The sequence below is a fragment of the Typopeltis vanoorti genome, chromosome 11 (assembly GCF_054136105.1).
Source record: "Typopeltis vanoorti isolate ZY-2024b chromosome 11, IOZ_Tvanoo_1.0, whole genome shotgun sequence".
Classification (NCBI taxonomy): Eukaryota; Metazoa; Arthropoda; class Arachnida; order Uropygi; family Thelyphonidae; genus Typopeltis; species Typopeltis vanoorti.
In genome coordinates, this window is record NC_143559.1 from 75,675,164 (window position 1) to 75,698,757 (window position 23,594).

General features: G+C 36.1%; 1 protein-coding gene across 2 annotated transcripts in view; it reads left to right on the top strand.

The window, feature by feature from the left end:
* LOC150101754 (putative tRNA (uracil-O(2)-)-methyltransferase) overlaps window positions 1-23,594 on the top strand; it is a 178,146-nt gene that overhangs the window by 84,476 nt on the left and 70,076 nt on the right. For both annotated transcript variants that reach the window (XM_090400446.1, XM_090400447.1), the window contains exon 8: window positions 4,182-4,365. In XM_090400446.1, the coding sequence (XP_090256572.1) occupies window positions 4,182-4,365 (184 nt within the window). The remainder of the gene's footprint in view (window positions 1-4,181; window positions 4,366-23,594) is intronic.

A 23,594-nucleotide genomic window follows, 5' to 3' on the forward strand; every position in this document is an offset into this window, starting at 1 on the left:
CATTATGAAGGAAAGTGGTATTATACATGATATCAAAATTGAAGATGTTAATGTCAGCTCTTTGCTTTATGCGGATGATGTTATACTTCTAAATAAATCCGCTACAATTCTGCAAGATTCTCTGACTGAATTGAATAACTGTTGTAATAGATATGGTATGAAGGTCAGCAATAAAAAGACAAAGACAATTAAAATAGGCAGAATCATTGAAAATGTCAACTGTGTTGTGAATGGAGAACCTTTGGAACAAGTAAAACATTTCAGCTACTTAGGTACGATTTTTAGTGAAGATGATAAATTAAATATAGAAATAGACAACAGAATCAGCAAAGCTGGTATGGTCGGAAGTCAATTGAATAAATTCATATGGAATAAGAGAGAAATTAGTTGGAACACTAAATTAGCTAAATTATACAAGACAGTGTTCAAACCAGTTTTAACTTAAGGATCTGAGAGCTGGGTCAGAAGTAAAACATTTGACCAAAGACTAGAGACCGCAGATATGAAAGTCTGGAGAAAGATTATAGGCGTTAAAAGATGTCATCAATGGCAATATCATATTAAAAATTAGAATATTAGGAAAGAACTTGACATTGTCAGCATCTAGGAATGCGTTAGCAGGGCTAATCTCAGGTGTTATGGTCACTTAAACAGAATGGGCGAGGAAAGAATAGCAAAACAAGTTCTCTGCCAGGTCGGCAGGAAAACATCCATGAGGAAGACCAAGATATAGTTGGATTGATATGGTACAAAGTGCCGTAGACGATAGAAATATAAGATCTGATAATGTTGTAGTCTTGACAAGTAACAGACTGATTTGGACGAAAATTGTAGATAGGAAGGTAGTAATGATGTAATTTTTTTCATGTAGTACTATCATATTTTATACACTCCTTGAGGGTACATGGCAGGAATTTGATGGTGATGATGATCTTGCAGACTTGTTCCGGATTTATTTAGAAGTATATCATAATCTGTATAAAGTAAAGAGCTGCAATTGACATCTCCAATTTTGATACAGGTTTAATACCACTTTTCTTCATAATGTGATCGATATATCGATCATTATTCATTATCTATAGATAATGAATAACAGAGGGGATAATCTACATTCTTGTCTGACACCAGATTTAATATCAAACCTTCTTCCTGTACTTCCTTTAAATCTAACTGCTGACCTACAACTCAAATAAAAACTAAGTATTGCTTGATATAATGCCCCTCTGACAACATACAACTATATGTTTAGAATAGCTTTTCTCTTGACACCTTGTCATATACCTTTTTCAGATCTACAAAACTTAAATACTGATCTTTGTTATATTCCCATGATTTCTCAACTATTTGTCATAAAGTAAAAATCTGATCCTTACAGACCTCTATTTGACCTGAATCCAGCTTGTTCTCACCAAGCTTTCTTTCCAAAAGCCTTCTCAACCATTTTTCAAATATACTTGCATAAATCTAACCAGGAACGTGCACTTGGGAAATACTTCTGTAATTATCACATTCAGTTTTATTTCCCTTTTTGTATATGGGTATTATGAGAGCCCTACTATCATCTGGAATTCATCCCTCTGTCAGGGCTTTCTGAACTATGCAGTGCAGCTTCTGCAAGACTTTTACATCTCCATACTTGAGCATTTGTAGTTGAATGTCATTCTACTCTTGCTGCCTTTCGTTGGCTTTTTCTACTTCATGTTTAGATATATATTCCTGATTGCATATCTGTTGAGTGTTTTTTTTATACTGTGCTGTCACTAATTGTTTCATTTAGCAATTTTTCGAAGTAATTACTCCATACCTGAAGGATATCTTTTACTCCAGTTTTCTTGTCAGCTTTATCATCTCTAATTTCTTTACAGCACTCTTTCCTCCATTTCTGAGCTTTTTCAACAGCCTCTAGAATACATTTCCATCTTCCTGATGTTTTTTCTATGTTCTTGCCAAAGTCTTCCCCTGACTTTTGTTTAGCTAGTGTTATACAGTGTTTAGCTTTCTTACATTTGTCTCTATATTCTTTAAGAGCACAGTATGACTTATTTTTAAGGAACTTTTGATATTCTTTCTTCTTTTCCTTCATTGCCTTTTTAACTTTCTGCGTCTACCATGGAGTTCTGATTTTTCTATCCTTGCAGATAATTTCACCAATACCTCTGGATGAATTAATCAGTGTTTTCTTCAGGGCTTGCCACTGAATCTCCAAGATTTGGTTCCTGTTCTCAAACTCTTTCATTTTTTGTTGAATAATGGTTGTGCATTTTAGTCTGCAGTTCACATCTGTGATCTGCTCAACTTTTATTCGCTTTAAAATTTTCTTATATGTTCTTCTTTTCAGTATGAAATTCAATTTTATTGTGCATATGACTAAATTGTGATCACTTCCAATTTCAAATCCTCTGTACACTCTAATGTCATGCACTAGTGGCATCACAATGAACAGTAACATAGTCAATAAAACTTTTCTTATTCCTTTCATCTTCCCTCCATGTGAATTTGTGCACATTTTTATGTTGGAACATTATTGTGTTAGTAATAACCAGTCCATGTTCTGAGCAGAAATCCAACAGGTATTTGCCATTATTATTAGCTTTGCTCTTTTCTCCAGATTTTCCCAAAATATTTCTGTATGTCTGACAATCATTTCCTACTCTGCTGTATAGATCCCCAACAAGGACCAACTTTTCCTTTTCACTGTGTCAGTTGCTTTCTCTAAAGCCTCAAAAAATTCTTACACTCTACCTTAGTAGAACCTTCTGTGGGACCATAAGCACAAATAAGTCATTGTTCAGTTCCCCATTTTGATATTTGCCCACATTACTCTGCTTGTTATTGCCTGCCATTCAAGAAGATTACCTTCGTATTTAGTGTTGTATACTATAGCTACTCTTTCTTTCCCCAAGTATTGTCTGATAGGTTTACATACTTATTTTACGTTTTGAATATATACTGTAGTAATCAGCCACTTATCTCTTGATGCTATATAGTATGAGTCAGTGACTGTTCTGATTTAACGAACATGAACACTTCCTTTAATGAACCGTTTATTGTTTTACAGGAATTGTGTAAATGTACTAACTTGGTATCAAAATTTTTTTATTATCCATATGTTTGCTTTAGTAGGTTTCCTTTATTGTTGAATGAATGTATATAGTCAGTAAAATGAAAAATCCCATAACATGTAAAAAGTTGTTTTTTATTTTTCTTACACTGCTGCAGCAGTGATTATTACCATCCTTTATTTTCCTTTTATTATTTTCATTTTATGTTTTAGGCCAAATGACCTCTCAAGATCATGTCACTTGGCTGTACTTAACCTATTTTGCTAGTTAATCTTGTCTCCATGCTATTTTAGTGAACTGCATTTATTCATTGACAAGTTTGTCTTGGGAGAAAATTCAGGCTTTATTTAAAAAATCCTTATAAATATTTCTTGTATTCTAGATGAGATTTGAATTCAGGTTTTCCAATAAAGGGCACATCATAAATAACAGAATTGTTATTTGTAAAAAGTTAATATGAATTCTTAAAAGCTATAATTTAATATGAATAAAGAGAATAAATAATATAAATAATAATTACGGAATAAATAATATAAATAATAATTACGGAATAAATAATATAAATAATAATTACGGAATAAATAATATAAATAATAATTACGGAATAAATAAAATAAATAAATAACAGAATTGTTATTTGTTTATTTATTTATTTTAAATTTCATCACTTAAAGGATTATGAGATTTGATTTGTGAAGAAGTTGAAATATATTGTATAATATGTTATACATTATTGTCAGCTTTGTTGGCTAAGTAGATAGATTCTTTGCTCTGTTTTCAACCAACTGGCCGTGGGTATGTATCTCACTATGACATGGATATTGTGGATGAATTCCATTGTGTGAGACTATCACCTTGCTTATTGAAGTCCTTAGTGGCTCTTGTTGAAAAAAGTACCATTTTTGGTTTTAAAGTAGATTTGGAATTAACTCTCAGCCAACAGAGTATCAAATTTACAATTGTTTGTGGGTGAGATTTGCATAGAAGGAAAAAAATGGATTTGAAAACAGAATCAGGTAGATAAGAACTAAAATCTTGGATAGCTAAGAATATAAAACTGCAATTATAATTTAAAATATTTTATTTTAAAATTCAGGTATTGTAATTTTAAAATTATAGGTCATCATATGAAATGAAATGCTTTCTGCTACCATGTTGTCCTTATACATTTAATGGAAAATATCAAAGAACTCATCCAGGAACAAGTCATTATCAGTCTTACTTGAATTTTATAAAAGAAATTTGTGAAATCATGGGTTTTATTGTTGATCAAGATAAGTTGAGAATACCATCTACCAAACGAGTAAGTAATTTAGTTTATTTGAAGATTTTTATTTTATCTTAATGAGCTGTCTGTATTGTGGGTATATACATTTCTTGATTTGGCATTGGTAATTAGATGACTTTTATACATCTCTTTTATATATATGAAAGAGATCCTCAAAGTGTATTTGATCAATATGAAAGAGATTGTTCAAAACTTAAAAAGAATTTAAAACAAGAAAAACTTAAACATGAAGAGATCAATAACAGTCTTGTAAAGCAATACAGCATTCAGTCAACTAAGTATCATTAGTATTGAAACAAAGAATTGTACACAACAAAAAAGATCATCCATTATGAAAGCAGAATAAGTCAATACAGACAAAACATTCAGTTCAAGATTAACCAACATCAGTTTTACCAAAATATTGATAGGAAATTCCTAAATGATTCTGAATGCCTGAATGCAGAAGAAACAATCAAGTGCTGGAAGCAGATCTGGGATAATCCAAAAGAAGAACACAATAAAAATGGTGACTGGATAGAAGATATTGAAAAACAATCAAACAACACTCAGATTGCAGACCTTGTCATAACCACAGAAATGACCCAAAGGCAAGCAAAGAAAGTGAAGAAATGGAGTGCACCAGGCAAAGACGAATTGCATATTTTGGTTCAAATACTTGAGCAGTTGGGTCAATTGGTTCAATGATGTATCAGCCTATTGCAAACAGACTCATCTGAAGAATGGATAACAATCGGAAGGACAATTCTGATTTGAAAGACAAAGAAAAATGAGCTGTTCGTAGGCAAACGAGTCAAAAATCTCGAACAACACCTTAATAACACGATCAGTACTTTCTCGTCCAAAATCCGAAAGTTGGAAACAAAGCTCAAGATACTCGATGACCAGCGGCCAATCGCAAGTGCATTTGTACCTGCTAACAAACTCTATGATTTAATCGCATCAGCAGTACACGCGTCGCTCAAGGCTGAAAACAAGAGACTCGATGCTGTTATTCTGAACTTTCCAGAGGAAAACGGTAAATCTTTAAAAGAAGACGTTACCAAACTAGCAGGCGAATGCAACTTCGATCCCAGGAATATCATCAAATGTCATAGTTTTGGACACATAAACAAAAGAAAGGACAGAACGAACTTTCCACGTCTCGTGAAAGTGATCTGTGATACACCGACAAACACATCCGAATTAATGATGGCGATAAATAGCAAGCTAAAGGACAGTTGCCCCTAATCGCATGTATGTGCTCGACCTGACTTAACCTTTGCACAAAGAGAACAAAGACTCCAACTCCGAAGACAGCTAGAAGAAAAAACCCCAAAATGGAGACAACAGCTGGACCATAGACTACAAACAAACCAAACTAGTGCAAAAACCAAGTGACGCCACTAGTAGCCACCAAAGAAACCAGTATGCAGCACTGCATAGGAAACGTGCAAGACCCTTGCAGTCAAAGCCATGCCCCACAGACCCTTGCATATCCACTACACCAACATCCATGGTCTCAACTCCAACCCTTAATGGTGTTCACTATCATCTGCAGTCAACCAAACCCCACTTACTCTTTTTAACAGAAACTCAAATTTCACTTTCCCCAGCACTATCAATCTCAACCATCCAAACTATATACTATTTAACTCCTTTCGACCCAAGGGTGGTGTGCGCGCATATATCCGCTCTGACATACCCTGCCAGAGAGCACCTAACCTAGAATCGTCCAACTTTGACCTTCTTTGGCTTAAAATATTCATCCCCCACTCAGTCAAATTCATCTGCTGTCTCTATCGCTCTCCTAATATTACCAACCACTCCGAGCTCTTTAATTTCCTCTCCTCAAAAGTTGATTTCCTCCAGGCCCACTCTCCTAATAGTGAAATCATCCTCCTAGATGATTTTAATGTCCATAACACCAACTGGCTTTCCTCTTCCAGTTGTACAGATCCTGAAGGCAGAGACACTGAAATATTTGCCATCACCAATGACCTTACACAAATTGTTCACAAGCCGACCAGAATACCAGATAACCCAAATCACTCCCCAAATACCTTAGATCTCTTCCTTACCAATGACCCTTCCAAATATACAGTGAATGTAGTGAGCCCCCTTGGGTAATTCAGACCACAACCTAGTTCTCATCTCCTGCCCCATGCAACGATGCTTACACAGTCACACCTGCACAAGAGTAGTTTGGCATTATAACAGTGCCAAATGGGACAGCCTCCGAGACTACTATGCTTCGTTCCCATTGTTTGACTATTGTTTGCAGTCTTCCAATCCAAACATATGCACCGAACATATCACCAAAGTAATCCTCACTGGCATGATCACATGCATTCCCCACACTTCTTCTTCTACCGCTTGCTTGACTTGTAAAAAGTCACATCCTCTACTTTTCCTGGCTACATGTAACTGATTCACATGATTGTGTGGATGCGAGGCAGTGGCGTAGCTAGAGCTGTTGCCACCCGGGGCGGTCCCTGAGTTTTCTGCCCCTCTCAATACACACCAAAAATACTACAGAAACTCAAAACAACGTATTGGGAAATAAATTAAAACACTATGTTTATTTTTGAAGTAAAACTTTAATTTCAGCATTCAAAAATTTTATTTTTCTTGCTTTTCTGTTAAGAAAATCGTCGCTGACATTGCCGAAGTCTATTTCATAGTAATGTAGGTAATTCTTAATCATATTTTATTTAGAAAAACTCCTCTCACAACTAGCAACACTTACAGCAATTGTGAGGAAAATTCGCAGTAGTATTACAATATTTGGAACTGAGTTCTTGAGACTGTATTTTAGAATTAACTGCAAAAGTTCAAAAAGGTTCAAAGTGCCGCCCGTGGCAGACCCCCCCCCCCCCCCACTAGCTCCACCACTGATGCAAGGCATAATTCATTGTCATTAATTTTTGTGCTTTATGATCAAGTGCATTCAAATAGCCTATTTGAATGCACTTTATGATCAAGTGTATTCAAATAGACTTGTGGCCAGTCAGTCATTCCTGTTATTATCTGATTATAGAGATGACTTATGCATTGATTGCTGTTACAGTGTTGCCTCCATCCAGTTTGGAATTTAGAATTTTTCTAACTCTTTTCGGATATTCAGACTGTTTTCTTACTGATTTCTGAACAAAAAATGCCATCTGCCACATCAATTCCTATGGATTTGTAGACGTCATTCTGGGGTGAGTTTTTAATTTTCCTTCTGTCTACAAATGTGATTCCTTTGCTTTCTGTTATTTTACTCAAATTATGGAGTATTGCACATTTATCAAGTCCAAATTCAATACAAATGCCATCACTGGAGATTTGGACTGTACTGAGCAGTAACCCAATTTCTCTGAGTGATTTTTTCATATAGTTCAGGCTCATCTATGTATAACAAATGTGATATTTTCCCTGCTTGCTTTGACATTTGATATCCGAAGCTAGTTTTCTTTAGAACTGATATTAGATGATATTAGATGAATATATTAGAAGAATCAGTGCGAGGATGAACAATAGAGGTTATAGTGAATAATCTTTGAAAATTCCTCTCTTGTTAATCCCTATACCCAGATTGTCTCCATTGACTATTAGTTGAATTTTCCACATGGTCATGACAACTGCTAGGAATTTTCTGATGTTTTTCCTTATTCCAAAAATTTCTAGACATTTTCTAATCCCAGTATGTGGGAAGCAATGCTTTCTGATAATCAATCCATGTCATATATAAGTTTGCTCTTTGTCTTTTTGAATTTTTCAAAATCATTCTGTCAGTTATCAAATGTTCTTTTGTTCTTCTCGAGTTTCTGCAACACTCTTTATAATATTCAATAGGCAAAAGTTAGTGTCATGATAATTACTAACTGACTGACTGAAGTTGCTACAAGTCCAGTGAATAAATGAAATGTTGTGGGCAGTCATCATCATCATCTTCAAATTCCTGTTATATATCCTCGGTGTGTGTGTGGGGGGTACAGTGTTGGCAGTTATTAGGCGCAATTACTTTTTTTTTTCCTTTTTTTTATGTGAGGTTGGCTGGTCAACCTATAGTACTTTAGTACCGTATATGGGTAGTGGGATGGGAAAGGAGAAACTTGTTGACATTCGATTTAAAAGCCTGTATATTGTATTCCTTGGGAAATACATCAGCGAGAAGACTGTTCCACAGTACAGCAGTAGCAGGGATGAAAGAGGAGGAAAAGAAACTTGTTCTGTGAGTTTCGAGGTGTACTGTGAAGGGATGTTGGTAGGTAGCTGTACGTGCTCCAATGGGTTTAGTACAGAGTGGGGGAATTATTGATGCTGTTTCAGATGAGCATTTTCAATGAAAATATTTGTAGAATATACAAATTGCAGAGACTAAACGTCTATGTGAAAGTGGGGAAGGAGTGAGTAGGTAAGAGATGGATCATTTATCAGTCTAATTGCTCTCCTCTGTATTGAGTCAAGCATTTTGAGGGAGCTTTTAGGAGCCCCACTCCAAATGTGGGAACAGTATTTGATAGATGGGCAGATTTGCGATTTGTATAAGGTTAACAGCTGTTTTGAAGTGAAATAAAGTCTTGAGCGAAAGAGAAAGCCTAGTTTTTTGGAAGCTGAGGATGCAATGGTTGTGATGTGTTTATGCCAGGAGAGGCCTGATGTCATGGTAATTCCCAGAAGAGAAATTCTCTGGAATTTCTTGTCTGGGAATTTGAGTGTTATCAAAAATAATACTGGGGAAAAATGGTTCTTTTTTGTGGAAATAAGACAGAACTGGGTTTTACTAGCGTTGAAGTTGACGAGGTTATCTGAGCCCCATCGGTCTTAGAACGTCTGCATTAAGGGAAGTTGTGGTTGATGTTCTGTGGGTTGAAGTGAGTTGTGTAGGGTAAGGTTTATCAAATGAAAGGGAGGAGTGCAATGCATTGTCATCTGAAAAACTATGTATTGGGTTGGAGGTCAACTGAAGTAGGTCATTGATGTACAGAAGGAAGAGGGTTGGTAGGGAGCCATCTACCATTACACAGTGTACGTCCAGATAGAAAGCTGCCAATCCATATGCAGAAGTCCTTAGACAGTCCAAATGATGGAAGTTTGCTTAATAAGCCTTTGTGCCAGACCCGGTCAAAGGCTTTAGAGATATTAAGTGCAACTACTTGAGATTCGCAAAATTTTTCCATGACATATGTCTAGAGACGGGTGATATTGTTAAATTGTGAATGAAGATATTTTGTATGTTTTAATACTTCATTCACATTTAACATAATCCACCATGTCATGAGCAAGACTTGTAAATATTATTTGTTGTTAGTCTCTTGCTTGTAATATATTATTCATATAAATTCTTTGAGTTTTGTTTGTTATTAATTATTTAATCTTAGAATATGTAATAACAATGAAAAGACTCTATATAAACATGTCATTCATTTTATTTTATTTATTCCTGTGTTAATATTATAAGAAGCTGTGCAAATACTGTATATTATAAGAATTAGTATTTATCATATTTAAATGTATATTATACGAATTGTAAAATATCCTTTTATTTTGTTTCTATATGTATGAGTGATTTTATGTAATTCTTCTGATTGAATTTGATTGGCTGCTGAAAGAGAAACGGAGTTTGTTTTAGTCAGTGTGTGTTGAGAACATGAACGGCTGTGATATGGAGTGAAGCCAGTAAGCTGAACTGGCTAGAACCAGATTTTGGTGGGAAGAATGAATGATTTTAATTGGAAAACGAAAGTAAAGAGAGAGGAGAAGTGTTCAGGACAGCAAAGAAGGAAGTAACGGGTGGCAGTAAGGGGATTTGGGAAATGCCGTAAATCGATTAAGAAAGGACTGGGAATTAATTGGCATATCAGAATATTTCTGCTGAATTCTAAAATTACGACGAATTCCAATTGTTTTGAGGAAGAATAGTGCAAAGCTGAATTTAATGCATAGAAGAAAAGAAGGAATAAGTAGATTACCTAAAACGAGTGCGTCAAGACTTGTGAAACTCTATGTTTAATATTTCGGTTATTATAGTGAAGATTTCTTTTGAAAAGTGTTACTTCAAAGTAATAGTTAACTACAGTTTTAAGTGTGCCTATACTAAATCCAGTGTGTAAAAGGTAACCCAGTAAGAGCAGTCCTTTTTGTATTTCAGTGTGAAGAAATAAGAGTTGGCTCCGCCTGATATATCTTAACATTAACTGTGGCGTTCTACTAAAAATAGCCGAAGTATGGAGCTTTAAAGTGTTTCCCCCTTGAAATGATAACTGTCTCGTAATTAAATTAAGTGTTTGTTGACTAAGAGAGAATTAGAGAATTCTACCTTAATAATAATTACTGTAAAATTCTGGAACATTGAACTGTGTGAACCATTTTCAATTATTCGGAAGAATATAGAATTGACAGCTGATTGTTTAATGCCTAATGTTTTATGTTTGTTATGAGTATTTGAACTAAGTAGATGTATAAAAGAATTGAATTATCTCATTGAATAGAGACAAGTTGTGATAATAGTATTTAAGCGTTGGAGAATAAGATCTGTAAATTTAACTTCAATCTTTAAACCAAACTGAGAGACTACTAGTGTCTCAGAGATATTTTGAAAATTATTCAATTAGATTATCTTGCTTAGAAAATTATGCTTAAATGTACATGTTCTATAACCCTATATTAAATGTTTATTTTATTGAATTCATTTGTTGTTTGCCTGATTTTTCTTCATTGCACCGCTCATAAAACTTATTCGAACCTTGCGGAAGCCTTAAATGATAACATTAACCTCGGCCTGTATAAAGTGAGATTGCAAAAGTTAGTTGATGATTGATTCCTCTGTATTATATAGACTAATCTGATTATAGGGTGGTGCAGTATAATATAAATTTCCTTATATTCAGATCAGTATCAATCAACATCTAACAAAAATAAAAACGGAATTTAAAGAAATAAGAATAGATCCAACTAACCAACATAAATGGATCAATTAGCAAGATAGGACGACACAACAATATATGAGAGTAGGTCACCTGTTGATCGGCATCAACGGAATCCGTACTGGTGGTCGCTTAATAGCTGGGTACCTTCAAGGTAGAGTAGGAGTTGAGAATTGATGGTTTTCTCCATCACTTTAGATAGGATTGAGGTGAGTGAGATAGGACAGTAGTTAGAAGGCAACAGTTTGTCACCTTTTTAGGAATGGGTTGAATACAGGCCAATTTCCAGGCTTTGAGATATATATACCAGTAGAGTAAGAGAATGTGTACAGACAGCATTGGATAGGAGTCAGTTCTGCTGCACAGACCTTCAGGACAACTGAAGGAATGCCATTAGGGCTAGGAGCTGTTTTGTGTCTAATTTTGACAACAGATTTATGATCTCTTTCTGGCAAAAGGATACAGGGGGCATTGTATGTTGGGCAGTTGGAATGACTGGGGGGCATTTGCCATTGTCAGTTATGCATACATTGGAGGCAAAGTGTGAAGCCAGGAGATTAGCTTTTTCTGTGGGTGATGTTGCAATTGAGCCATCTGGGTATGATAGAGGTGGGAGTAGTGTAGAACAATAGTTGCGACCAATTGGTTTGGCAAGAGACCAAAAGGCATGGCTGCCACTAGGACAGGCTGCAAGTTTCCTGCTTTTTGCCCGTTTAAATTCTGTTTGGAATCATTGATAATTTTTTGTATCTGTTTCGGGCTTCAGTATAGGACTGAAGGAGGATGGAGTTCTTAATTTGAGCCAGTTGTGGTATGCCTGATTTTTCATTTGTACAGCCTTGGCACTTCTTTTGGAGAACAATGGGAATGAAGCATAGTGGTCTCGGAGGCTGTCCCATTTTTCACTGTTATAATGTCACGCTACTCTTGTGCAGGTGTGACTGTGTAAGCATTGTTGCATGGGGCAGGAGATGAGCACTAGGTTGTGGTTAGAATTACCCAGGTGGCTCACTACATTCACTATATATTTGGAAGGGTCATTGGTAAGGAAGAGATCTAGGGTATTTGGGGAGTGATTTGGGTTATCTGGTATTCTGGTCGGCTTGTGAACAATATGTATAAGGTCATTGGTGATGGCAAATATTTCAGCGACTCTGCCTTCAGGATCTGTACAACTGGAAGAGGAAAGCCAGTTGGTGTTATGGACATTAAAATCACCTAGGAGGATGATTTCACTGTTAGGAGAGTGAGCCTGGAGGAAATCAACTTTTGAGGAGAGGAAATTAAAGAGCTTGGAGTGGTTGGTGGTATTAGAAGAGCGATAGAGACAGCAGATGAATTTGACTGAGTGGGGGAGTGATATTTTAAGCCAAAGAAGGTCAAAGTTGGGCAATTCTAGGTTAGGTGCTCTCTCTGGCAAGGTATGTCAGAGCGTATATATGTGCCGACATATATACGCTCTGATATATATGTAAGCATATATATCCTTGGGTTGAAAGGAGTTAAATAGTGTATAGTTTGGATGGTTGAGATGGATAGTGCCAGGGAAGTTGAAATTTGAGTTTCTGTTAAGAAGAGTAAGTGGGGTTTGGTTGACTGTAGATGATAGTGAACTCTATTAAGGGTTGGAGTTGAGACCATGGATGTTGGTGTAGTGGATATGCAAGGGTCTGTGGGGCATGGCTTTGACCGCAAGGGTCTTGCACGTTTTCTATGCAGTTGCCTGTATAGAAAAATTGGTTTTTGCACTAGTTTGGTTTGTTTGTAGTCTATGATCCAGCTGTTGTCTCCATTTTGGGGTTTTTTCTTCTAGCTGTCTTCGGAGTTGGCATCTTTGTTCCCTTTGTGCAAAGGTTAAGTCAGGTCGAGCACGTACACACGATTGGGGGGGGCAACTGTCCTTTAGCTTGCTGTTTATCACCGTTATTAATTTGGATGTGTTTGTCAGTGTATCACAGATCACTTTCACGAGATGTGGAAAGTTCGTACCGTCCTTTCTTTTGTTTATGGGTCTGAAATGATGACATTTGATGATATTCCTGGGATTGAAGTTGCATTTGCCTGCTAGTTTGCTAATATCTTCTTTTAAAGATTTACCAGTTTCCTCCGGTAAGTTCAGAATAACAGCGTTGAGTCTCTTGTTTTTGGCCTCGAGCGATGCGTGTCCCATTGATGCGATTAAATCGCGTAGTTCGTTAGCGGGTACAGATGCACTTGTGAGAGGCCATTGGTCGTCGAATATCTCGAGCTTTGTTTCCAACTTTCGGATTTTGAATGGTTGCATCAAGGGAAGCACAGAAAAGATGCTAATTGAGGATAACAAAGAAAAAGTAGTCTATTTTTAAAAAGAAAAACAGTATAAGGATACAGAAATAGCAAAAGATCAGAGAGCTGGAAAATAAAACACTCCATGGTCAGTCTTGGGAAGATATTGAATGGAAAGTTGAGAGTCACTTGGCGATGGCTTCAGCCAGACAACATAAATAGAGAGACAGAATGTCCGATATATTTGCTGCTCATGAACAAGCACTACCAATGAATTCATTCAAGGCAAATATTGAAAAGGTCTGTAACAATAGGAAATGCTGACTGTGCAGAGATAAAGAAGAGAGAGCAGACCATCTAATTAGTTCTTACAGAGAGAGAGAGAGAGATTTCTCATACACAATATAAACAATTTGATTGCAAATGCACTTGTAAAACCTCTTGAAACAAACAGTTGAAAAATTTATTGAAAATGAAAATGCAAAGATGTTTTGGACTTTAAAATTCAGCCAGAAAAAATTTTTTTTATGTTCTGTCACCTGTTATTTGCAAACCTCTGTAGTACATTTTGTACTATGGGTAGACTAAGGATATTTTTTTCTTCTGTTTTTATTAATTATATATATATATATATATATATATATATATATATACACACACTTAGTTTACTTTATTTTTACTTAGTCCATAGACCCTGCTCTCTGGAGACTAAACATGGAACGTTTTCAAATACTTCAGGCTTCAAATAACAACACTATAGTCAAACAACAATGTGCAGTTTATTTATGTAGTAGTAGTAGTACCAGGGGATAGTAGAGTAGAAGAAAAGTGCAGTAAAAATTGATTAAGTATAAAGACTGAAGATTGAAATTCAATGATTTTGGAAGAGAAGGTAAACAACAGTTTCAACTACCATAGGAACATTTATGAAACATCTGGAAAAACTGATCCTCCTAAATATATAACACTATCCCTGCTCCAGTAAATGGCACTTTTAGGGACATCTCACATTTTACGGCAATATCTAGTTAATTTCTAGGCCTTTGGATAAGGCCTGAATTGGGCTTGTTTAAAGACTTCATCCTGCTGTTTGATGTTACTCTTTGCTGTGAACTCTGTTAATTGAACATAGAAATAATAAAATAACAGATATTTGTTGGTACAGTTGACTCTCACTATATTAAACTCATAAGGACCTCAGCAAGAGTTTGTTATAGTATTTATAGTGAAGTTCCTTTAGCATAGCATTTGGGATTGGTTGAGACCATTTAGTAGTTTGTTACAGGGATGTTTACTATAGTGCGAGTTGACCATATCTGGTTCAGTGATTGCTGTTGCTAATTTTATTTTATTTTTAAATAGCAATTTCCTTCATTCTGATCAAATAAATTTTAGGGAAATCTTTTACACACACACATACTAACACATTCTCTAACTCCCAAAGCAAGATATATAATCTGTATATCGTAACCGTTTCAAGCTTCTGTTTAAGATTTGTCTTTACCTCAAAAACATAAAATTAGTCTCAAACACATTTTGTGACAATATTGCATTTACTTCAGTATAGAAAGAATTGGATAAGTCATAAAGTTAAGGATTTGGTCATCCTAGATGTATGTTTCCTGGTTGCAGACCAAAATAATAATAAAATGTATAAGCAAGTTGGGTCTGCATGGTTAGCCTAGTGATTACGTGCTTTGCAACCTGGGGAAGGAGTGTCCTAGGTTCGATTCCTGTCGATGATGTGAGGAGCTTAAGGATCTTCCTCATCCATAGCCAAGTTAGCCGGTCTTGGGTGTGGACAGCAGGTTTTTTTCCCTAGTTTATCCTAGGGTTTTTTCCTCCTGCAAAGCAGGCAAACCAGCCCCGTGAGCACACACTTTGACAGACATGGGATACTACCAGGAATAAGGAGCAACCAACCTATTCTGCGGGATTATTGGTTACGGAAGCTTACGCGATAAAATGTATAGGCCTGTGTGAAAGCATAACAGATAAGCAAGTTTTTGAATTTCTCCTTTTTCTGGACAGAAAAAAGTATATAGTATTACTGTCATATTGCTCAGAACTCTTGATAAATTAATTAATGACATAAAATGTGAAATTCTGTACATCCTAAGAGATCTCTTTTGATAATAAATGAAATAACAATCAGATAATTTTGATAGGCTTTTTTATCATTATCAAATTCCTGACATGTACCCTCAGGACAGGAATTTGATATCTATTATCTATCAGGACTATTGTAAGATCTTATATTTTGGTCTTCAACGTACTTCTTACTGTATCAATCCACTTAGATCTTGGTCTTCCTCTGGATCAACTTCCTGACATTCTGGTAAGAAATATCTGTTTTGTTAACCTTTCCTATCCCATTCTGCCTAAATGGCCACAACACCTGTGTGGTCAGGAATGTGTGCAGAGATTATGCTCTCTGCACATTCCTGAATGCTAACAGTATCAAGTTCCTTCTAATATTCCCATTTTTAATATCATTCTATGGTTGATGCCCTCTGTTCATCCCCAAATCTTTCTCAGAACTTGCATATCTGTGGAAGGTCTTTGATCAGGTGTTTTTTTCCTAACCCAGCTCAGATCCATAAGTTAAAATTGGTTTCCACACTGATTTGAATATTTATGGTTTAGTGTTTTTAATAATTTCTCTCTTATTCCATATAAATTTATTCAACTGACTCTCCACTACAACAGCTTTGCTAATTGTTTATTTCCATATTTAATTTGCTATCTTCACTAAAAATGTTTTACTTGTTCTACAGGTTCTCCATTCAGGCTGCATTTCATGTTTTCAATGTTCCTGCTTATTTTCATAGTCTCTCTTTTTATTGCTGAATTTCATACCAAATTTGTTACAGCAGCAGATTCAATTTATTTAAGGAATCCTACAGACTTGTACTGGATTGATTTGACAATATAACATCATCTGTATGAAGTAAAGAGCTGAGTTGAATATCTACAATGTGGATATCAGGCCTAACGGACACCCTTGTCTCACACCTGATTTAGCATCAAGACATTTTCCTGTACCTCCTTCAATTCTATCTGCCAACTTGTGATGCAAATATAGACTATGTATTGCTTGATATAATATGCCATTTACAAAATATAATTGTAACATTTTGAACAGCTTTTCTCTTGGCACCTTGTCATATGCCTTTTACAGATCTCCAAAACTTAATTACAAATCCATTTTTTATGCTTATGATTTCTCAACTATTTGTCTTAAAGTTGAAAATCTGATCCTGACATCCCCTGTTTGACCCGAATCCAGCTTGTTCTTCACCAAGCTTCCCTTCGACAATTTTTCATAACTGCTTCTCAGGTATGCTTGCATACCAGGAACACTCAGTAGGGAACTACTTCTCTAATTCTCATGTTCAGTTTTATTTCTCTTTTTATAGATGGTTACTATGAGAACAGTGCTCTCCAATCATCTGTAATCCAACCTTATTGCCAGGCCTTTTAGTAGGCCTAGCAATAAGGTTGGATTCCAGATGATTCTTCACGTACCTCCTGGAAATGTGTATGCAACTGACATATCCCTTGTATAGATAGCATAGGTTATAGTATAACAATAAGAATAAGATAAAACATTTATGGGGTGCTTAAGGGTCAAAGCTGTATAACTGAGAGGAGACCTCCACATAGCCTTTAAAGGAATGCGGAGAACCGACCAGGGCTTCTGACCTAATGTCCAATCCTCACCTTCTCGTGGTGCACCCTGTTGGGTATCTACTTTGATACTGAACGAACGAGGATGGGCTGGCAATTTGGGATTTAGCCGACCAAATTGTATTCTTATTGGTTAAACCAAAATAAAAAATGATGGTACAACATGACAAAATTTCATGCCGGCTGGGGCGTCGCCCGGTTAAACAAGGCCCCCGTTGTTTTCGCCAGGGAACCAGGGCGAACAGCGAAAAGTCAGCTACTGGAACAAATCTGAAAACAAACCCCAACTCAACATCACCAGAGTTAAAGATCGGTACTATCAACGTAAGAAGCCTGAATGGCAAAGAAATGGAGCTAGCTGAGGAATTAGATAAGTACCAGATCGACATAATAGGGGTGACTGAAACAAAAAAGACAAAAACTGGTGAGATCTTTCTGAGCAATAAATACAAAATGTTATATTCAGGCAATGACAATCAAGGAAAAGAAGGAGTAGCCATAGGTATTCAACACAAAATACGAGGCTAATCTTCTTGAATGGCAGTCAGTCTCAAGTAGAGTAATGTGGGCAAATATGAGAATGGGGAACTGGACAATGAGACTTATTTGTGCCTATGGTCCCACAGAAGGTTCTACTAAGGTAGAAGTGGAGGAATTTTTTGAGGCTTTAGAAAAAGCAACTGACACAATGAAAAATGAAAAATTGGTCCTTGTTGGGGATCTAAATAGCAGAGTAGGAAATGATTGTGAGACATACAAAAATATTTTGGGAAAATTTGGAGAAAAGAGCAAAGCTAATAATAATGGCAAATATCTGTTGGATTTCTGCTCAGGACATGGACTGGTTATTACTAACACCATGTTCCAACATAAAAATGTGCACAAATTCACATGGAGAGAAGAGGCTAGGAATAAGAAAAGTCTCATTGACTATGTTATTGTTGATAGTGATGTTTTCTCGCTGGTGCAGGACACCAGAGTGTACAGAGGATTTGAAATTGGAAGTGATCACTATTTAGTCCTGAGCAGGATAAAATTGAATTTCATATTGAAAAGAATAACATGTAAGAAAGTTTTAAAGCGAATAAAAGTTGAGCAGCTCTCAGATGTGAACTGTAGACTAAAATACAGAAATATTATTGAAAAGAAAATGAAAGAGTTTGAGAACAGGAATCAAACCTTGGAGATTCAGTGGCAAACTCTGAAGGAAACATTGATTGATTCTGCCAGAGAGGCATGTGGTGAGGTTGTGTGCAAGGATAAAAAAATCAGAACTCCCTGGTGGACACAGGAAGTTAAAGAGGCAGTGAAGGAAAAGAAGAAAGCATATCAAAAGTTCCTGGCAAATAAGTCAGCTTTTACTCTTACAGAATACAGAGACAAATGTAAGAAAGCTAAACAGTGTGTAAAACTAGCTAAACAAAAGTCATGGGAGGACTTTGGCAAGAATATAGAAAATAAATATCAAGAAGGTGGCAAAATATTCTGGAGGTTGTTGAAGAAGCTTAGGAATGGAGGAAAGAGTGCTGTAAAAGGAATTAGAGATGATAAAGGTGAAATGAAAACAGGAGAAAAAGATATCCTTGAAGTATGGAGTAATTACTTTGAAAAACTGCTAAATGAAACAAGCAGTGATGACAGCACAGTGATAAAAAACACTGAACAGGAATGCAGTCAGGAATACATATCCATACTTGAAGTAGAAAAAGCCATCAAAGGCTTGAAATGTGGAAAGGCAGCAGGAGTAGATGATATTCGACCAGAAATGCTGAAGTATGGTGGTATAAGAGTCTTACAGTGGCTGCACTGCATAGTTCAGAAAGCCTGGACAGAGGGACGAATTCCCGATGATTGGAGTAGAGCTCTCAGAGTACCCATATATAAAAAGGGAAATAAAACTGAATGTGAGAATTACAGAGGTATTTCCCTACTGAGTGTTCCTGGCAAGATCTATGCAAGTATACTTGAGAAACGGTTGAGAAGAATTGTGGAAGAAAAGCTTAGTGAAGGACAAGCTGGATTCAGGCCAAATAGAGGCTGTCAGGATCAGATCTTCACTTTACGACAAATAGTCGAGAAAGCATGGGAATATAACAAAGATCTGTATTTAAGTTTTGTCGATTTGGAAAAGGCATATGACAAGGTGCCAAGAGAGAAGCTATTCAATACGCTTCAGTTATATGGTGTCAATGGGGCATTATATCAAGCAATACTGAGTCTTTATTTGAGTTGTGAGTCAGCAGTTAGAATTGAAGGAAGTACAGGAAGATGGTTTAATGTTAAATCTGGTGTGAGACAAGGATGTACATTATCCCCTCTGTTATTCATTATCTATATGGATCACATTATGAAGGAATGTGGTATTAAACCTGATATCAAAATTGGAGATGTTAATGTCAGCTCTTTGCTTTATGCGGATGATGTTACACTTCTGAATAAATCCGCTACAAGTCTGCAATATTCTCTGACTAAATTGAATAGCTGTTGTAATAGATATGGTATGAAGGTCAGCATTAAAAAGACAAAGACAATAAAATAGGCAGAATCATTGAAAATGTCAACTGTGTTGTGAATGGAGAACCTGTGGAACAAGTAAAACATTTCAGCTACTTAGGCACAATTTTTACCGAAGATGGTAAACTAAATATAGAAATAGACAACAGAATCAGCAAAGCTGGTATCGTGGGAAGTCAATTGAATAAATTCATATGGGATAAGAAAGAAATTAGTCGGAACACTAAATTAGCTGTATACAAGACTGTGTTCAAACCAATTTTAACTTATGGATCTGAGAGCTGGGTCAGAAGTAAAACACTTGACCAAAGACTAGAGACCACAGATATGAGAGTCCTGAGAAAGATTAGAGGCGTGAACAGATGGCATCAATGGCAATATCATATTAAAAATGAGGATATTAGGAAAGAACTTGACATTGTCAGCATCCAGGAATGCATTAGCAGAGCTAATCTCAGATGGTATGGTCACTTAAATAGAATGGGAGAGGAAAGATTAGCAAAACAAGTGTTCTCTGCCAGGTTGGCAGGAAAACGACCCAGAGGAAGACCAAGATATAGGTGGATTGATACGGTACAAAGTGCCTTAGACGATAGAAATATAAGATCTGATAATGTTGGGGTCTTGACAAGTAACAGACTGATTTGGAGGAAAATTGTAGATAGAAAGTTAGTAATGATGTAATTTTTTCATGTAGTACTGTCATATCCTCTACACCCCTTGAGGGTACATCGCAGGAATTTGATGATGATGATGATAAAACATTTATATATATATACACCTTAAATTTGTATTCATAAATTACATATATTGATAAACACAAAGAATGACATAAACAATTTAACAAATCTTATAAACATTTTACTGGGTAATCAGTGAGATGGTTGCCCTTGTTTATGCTTGCACAGTTCATCAATGGTTGGAATTATCTTGCTAAGATAGAGTTGCAAGTCATCTTCAACATCCAGGCTATTCCTATATCATCATCAAATTCCTGAAATGTACCCTCAAGGGCTGTACAGGATATGATAGTACTACATGAAAAATTTACATCATTACTAACTTCCTATCTACAATATTCCTCCAATTCAGTCTGTTACTTGTCAAGACTCCAACATTATCAGATCTTATATTTCTATCTTCTAAGGCACTTTGTACTCTATCAATCCACCGATATCTTGGTCTTCCTCTGGGTCGTTTTCCTGCCAACCTGGCAGAGAACACTTGCTTTGCTAATCTTTCCTCGCCCATTCTGTTTTAAGTGACCATACCACCTGAGATTAGCTCTGCTAATGCATTCCTGGATGCTGACAAAGCCTAGTTCTTTCCTAATATCCTTGTTTTTAATTGGTTATTGCCATTGATGCCATCTGTTCACACCTCTAATCTTTCTCAGGACTCTCATATCTGCGGTTTCTAGTCTTTGGTCAAGTGTTTTACTTCTGACCCAGCTCTCAGATCCATAAGTTAAAATTGGCTTGAATACTATCTTGTATATAGCTAATTTAGTGTTCCGACTAATTTCTCTCTTATTCCATATGAATTTATTCAGTTGACTTCCTATCATACCAGTTTTGTTGATTCTGTAGTCTATTTCCATATTTAATTTACCATCTTCACTAAAAATTGTGCCTAAGTAGCTGAAATGTTTTACTTGTTCAACAGGTTCTCCATTCACGACGCAGTTGACATTTTCAACGATATTCTGCCTATTTTCATTGTCTTTGTCTTTTTATTGCTGACCTTCATACCATATGTTCTTCAATTTAGTCAGGGAATCTTGCAGTCTTGTAGCGAATTTATTTAGAAGTATAACATCATCCGCATAAAACAAAGAGCATATATTAACATCTCGAATTCTGATATCATGTTTAATACCACTTTCTTTCATAATGTGATCCATATAGATAATGAATAACAGAGGGGATAATGTACATCCTTGTCTCACCCCAGATTTAACATTAAACCATCTTCCAGTACTTCCTTCAATTCTAACTGCTGACTTGCAACTCAAATAAAGACTAAGTATTGCGTGATATAATGCCCCATTGACACCATATAACTGAAGCGTATTGAATAGCTTCTCTCTTAGCACCTTGTCATATGCCTTTTCCAGATCAACAAAACTTAAATACAGATCTTTGTTATATTCCCATGCTTTCTGAACTATTTGTCGTAAAGCGTAGATCTGATCCTGACAACCTCTATTTGGCCTGAATCCAGCTTGTTCTTCATCAAGCTTTTCTTCCATAATTCTTCTTAACCGTTTCTCAAGTATACTGGCATAAATCTTGCCAGAAACACTCAGTAGGGAAATACGTCTGTAATTTTCACATTGTTTTATTTCCCTTTTTATATATGGGTATGAGAGTACCATGAGAGTTCTACTCCAATCATCGGGAATTCGTCCCTCTGTCCACGCCTTCTGAACTATGCAGTGCAGCCACTGTAAAACTTTTATACCACCATACTTCAGCATTTCTAGTAGAATATCATCTACTCCTGCTTGTAAAATTTTATTTCCTTTTTTATCTATTGTATTGTTCTCTTTAAATCTTAATTACACTTATATTGCACTTGTATCTGTGCCCTTAGTAAAATCCTTCTCTAGTAAAACTTTATTCTCTTAACTTCTATATTTCTCTTGGCCGATCTTTACATATAAGAATGATGCTAGTGGTTTGGGGGACAAAGGGAATATTAATCCCTTGTCTCTACACTGGTTCTAATTCCTTTTTCGGATTCAGAGAAAATTTATTTTTCACTGCACTACCCCGAATCCTAGATTAACAGAGAACGTAGAATCAAGGAACCAGAAACAGTTTAGCTTACAATCTTATATTACTATAGGTTACGTTTGCAGTCGTAGCCTCACCATAAATTAATCTCCCACTGTGGTCCGTATTTTATGAGCAAGTGCAACAGAGAAGAAAATCAGGCAAGTCATCAGTTAAACAAAAAGAACAAAACATTTAATTCAATTGTTACATATTACACATTATGAATACACTCTGATTATGTAATCTGCAATTGCTAATGAACGAGCACTAATTTCTCAGATTCTCTATATCTATTTTAGCATGTATAACAAAGAACTTCATTTATGATTTACGACTTATATTGGAAACATCACACTTATTCATCAATATTAAAGACATTTGTTTACTGAATTACTAATGTAGTTCCACGTGCTCTCACAGTTTCTCTCACAAAATTCTCATAACTTATTCAATCATTAAAAGACACAATTCCTAGGCTCCACGTGCTCTCATACAATTTCTTTCACAAAATACTCATAATATACTCTATCGTTTAAAGAAACAATCTCTAGAGTCCTTCCTAAAATTTACAGATATCCTTCTAGTACACATTTACATAAAAAAACTAGTAATTTTCCCCAGCAATTGGTAGACTGTACGTTACCAATTGCTGGGGAAACTATTTGGCCACCTCACATATCTCGTCAGGACAATTACTTTCGACTCCACGTTCCTTCTGCTTTTTCTGAGGCATTCTTCAAGGGTTCGATCTGCACATACTTCTGCCTCCGAAAATAAGTATACGTTATTCTCTGGTGAACTGGCTCAACATCGTGATGAAATCTCCGTAAGCATCGGTGAATATCTTCTGCTGGGCTGGTCGCCGATTGGTAAATTTTTGGGAAATCCATGGCAAAGTTCCTCAGTCATTATCTCGAATCCGCAGGAAATGAGGGGATGCCACAAGGTGGCTCCACACACCATAGCAAGACCGCACGAGATCCAGAGCGTAAGAGAGCACAAGCCTAAGAGTAAGAGAGACTTTTCTGCCGCTGCACGACTTTTTTAAATTGCGCGCCATACGTTAACACTACATCATCGATTTCTCCTCCGATTTTTCAGC